This window comes from Calidris pugnax, unplaced genomic scaffold (genome assembly GCF_001431845.1).
Source record: "Calidris pugnax isolate Ruff unplaced genomic scaffold, ASM143184v1 scaffold3297, whole genome shotgun sequence".
NCBI classification, from domain to species: Eukaryota; Metazoa; Chordata; class Aves; order Charadriiformes; family Scolopacidae; genus Calidris; species Calidris pugnax.
In genome coordinates this window covers 4,195-4,837 of record NW_015093063.1, presented here as the reverse complement: position 1 = coordinate 4,837, position 643 = coordinate 4,195, and the positions used below count along the sequence as shown (strand labels likewise).

The window sequence follows — 643 nt, the reverse complement described above, 5'->3', positions numbered from 1 at the left end:
GTTGTGGCAGAAATTTCTGAGATTTGGTAAGAATGGTTGAGACTTTGGGCAAAACCAGTTGAGATTGGGGTAAAGGGTCAAAGCTTGGTACATTGACCTGGGTTGGGTGAAGGGTTTGAGGAAGACGTGGGGACCCAGGGCAGGGACGTGGGGACACGGTGATGGGGTTGGGGCCACCACCAACCCAACCATCACCATCAGCACTTTTGGCGCAGTAGTAGGTGGCCGTGTCGTCCTCCTTGAGGTCCTTCATCTTCAGCGTGACCGTGCTCTGGGAGTTGTCCCTGGAGATGGTGAAGCGACCCTTCACCGACGGCGCGTATTCTGTGCCACTACCATCCTTGCTAATTTGTGCGACGAACTCCAGACCCTTCCCAGGGTCCTGTCGCACCCATTGCATGCCGTAGTCGCTGAAGGTGAAGCCGGAGGCCTTGCAGCGGAGGGTGAGGGACCCCCCGGGTGTCACGGTGCCCCCTCCGGACTCCGTCAGCTCCACGGCCGCCCGCAGCCCTGGGGAGGGAGAGAGGAAGGAGACAATTGAGTCACCCCCAAGGTCCCCCCATGGCTCGTCCTCCATCTCCGCGGGCGGGGGACCCCTGCACCCCTCCCACCTCCTTGCCCTCAGCCTCGGCCCTTGTCCCAA

At 61.0% G+C, this 643-nt stretch overlaps 1 gene segment (V, D, J or C); it reads right to left on the bottom strand.

Moving 5' to 3' along the window:
- Nucleotides 1–184: 184 nt before the first annotated feature.
- LOC106900647 overlaps nt 185–643 on the bottom strand; it is a gene marked incomplete at both ends in the record, with an annotated part of 3,720 nt that continues 3,261 nt past the window's right edge. The window contains 1 exon segment of the V gene segment in view: nt 185–510. Within this exon segment, the coding sequence occupies nt 185–510 (326 nt within the window).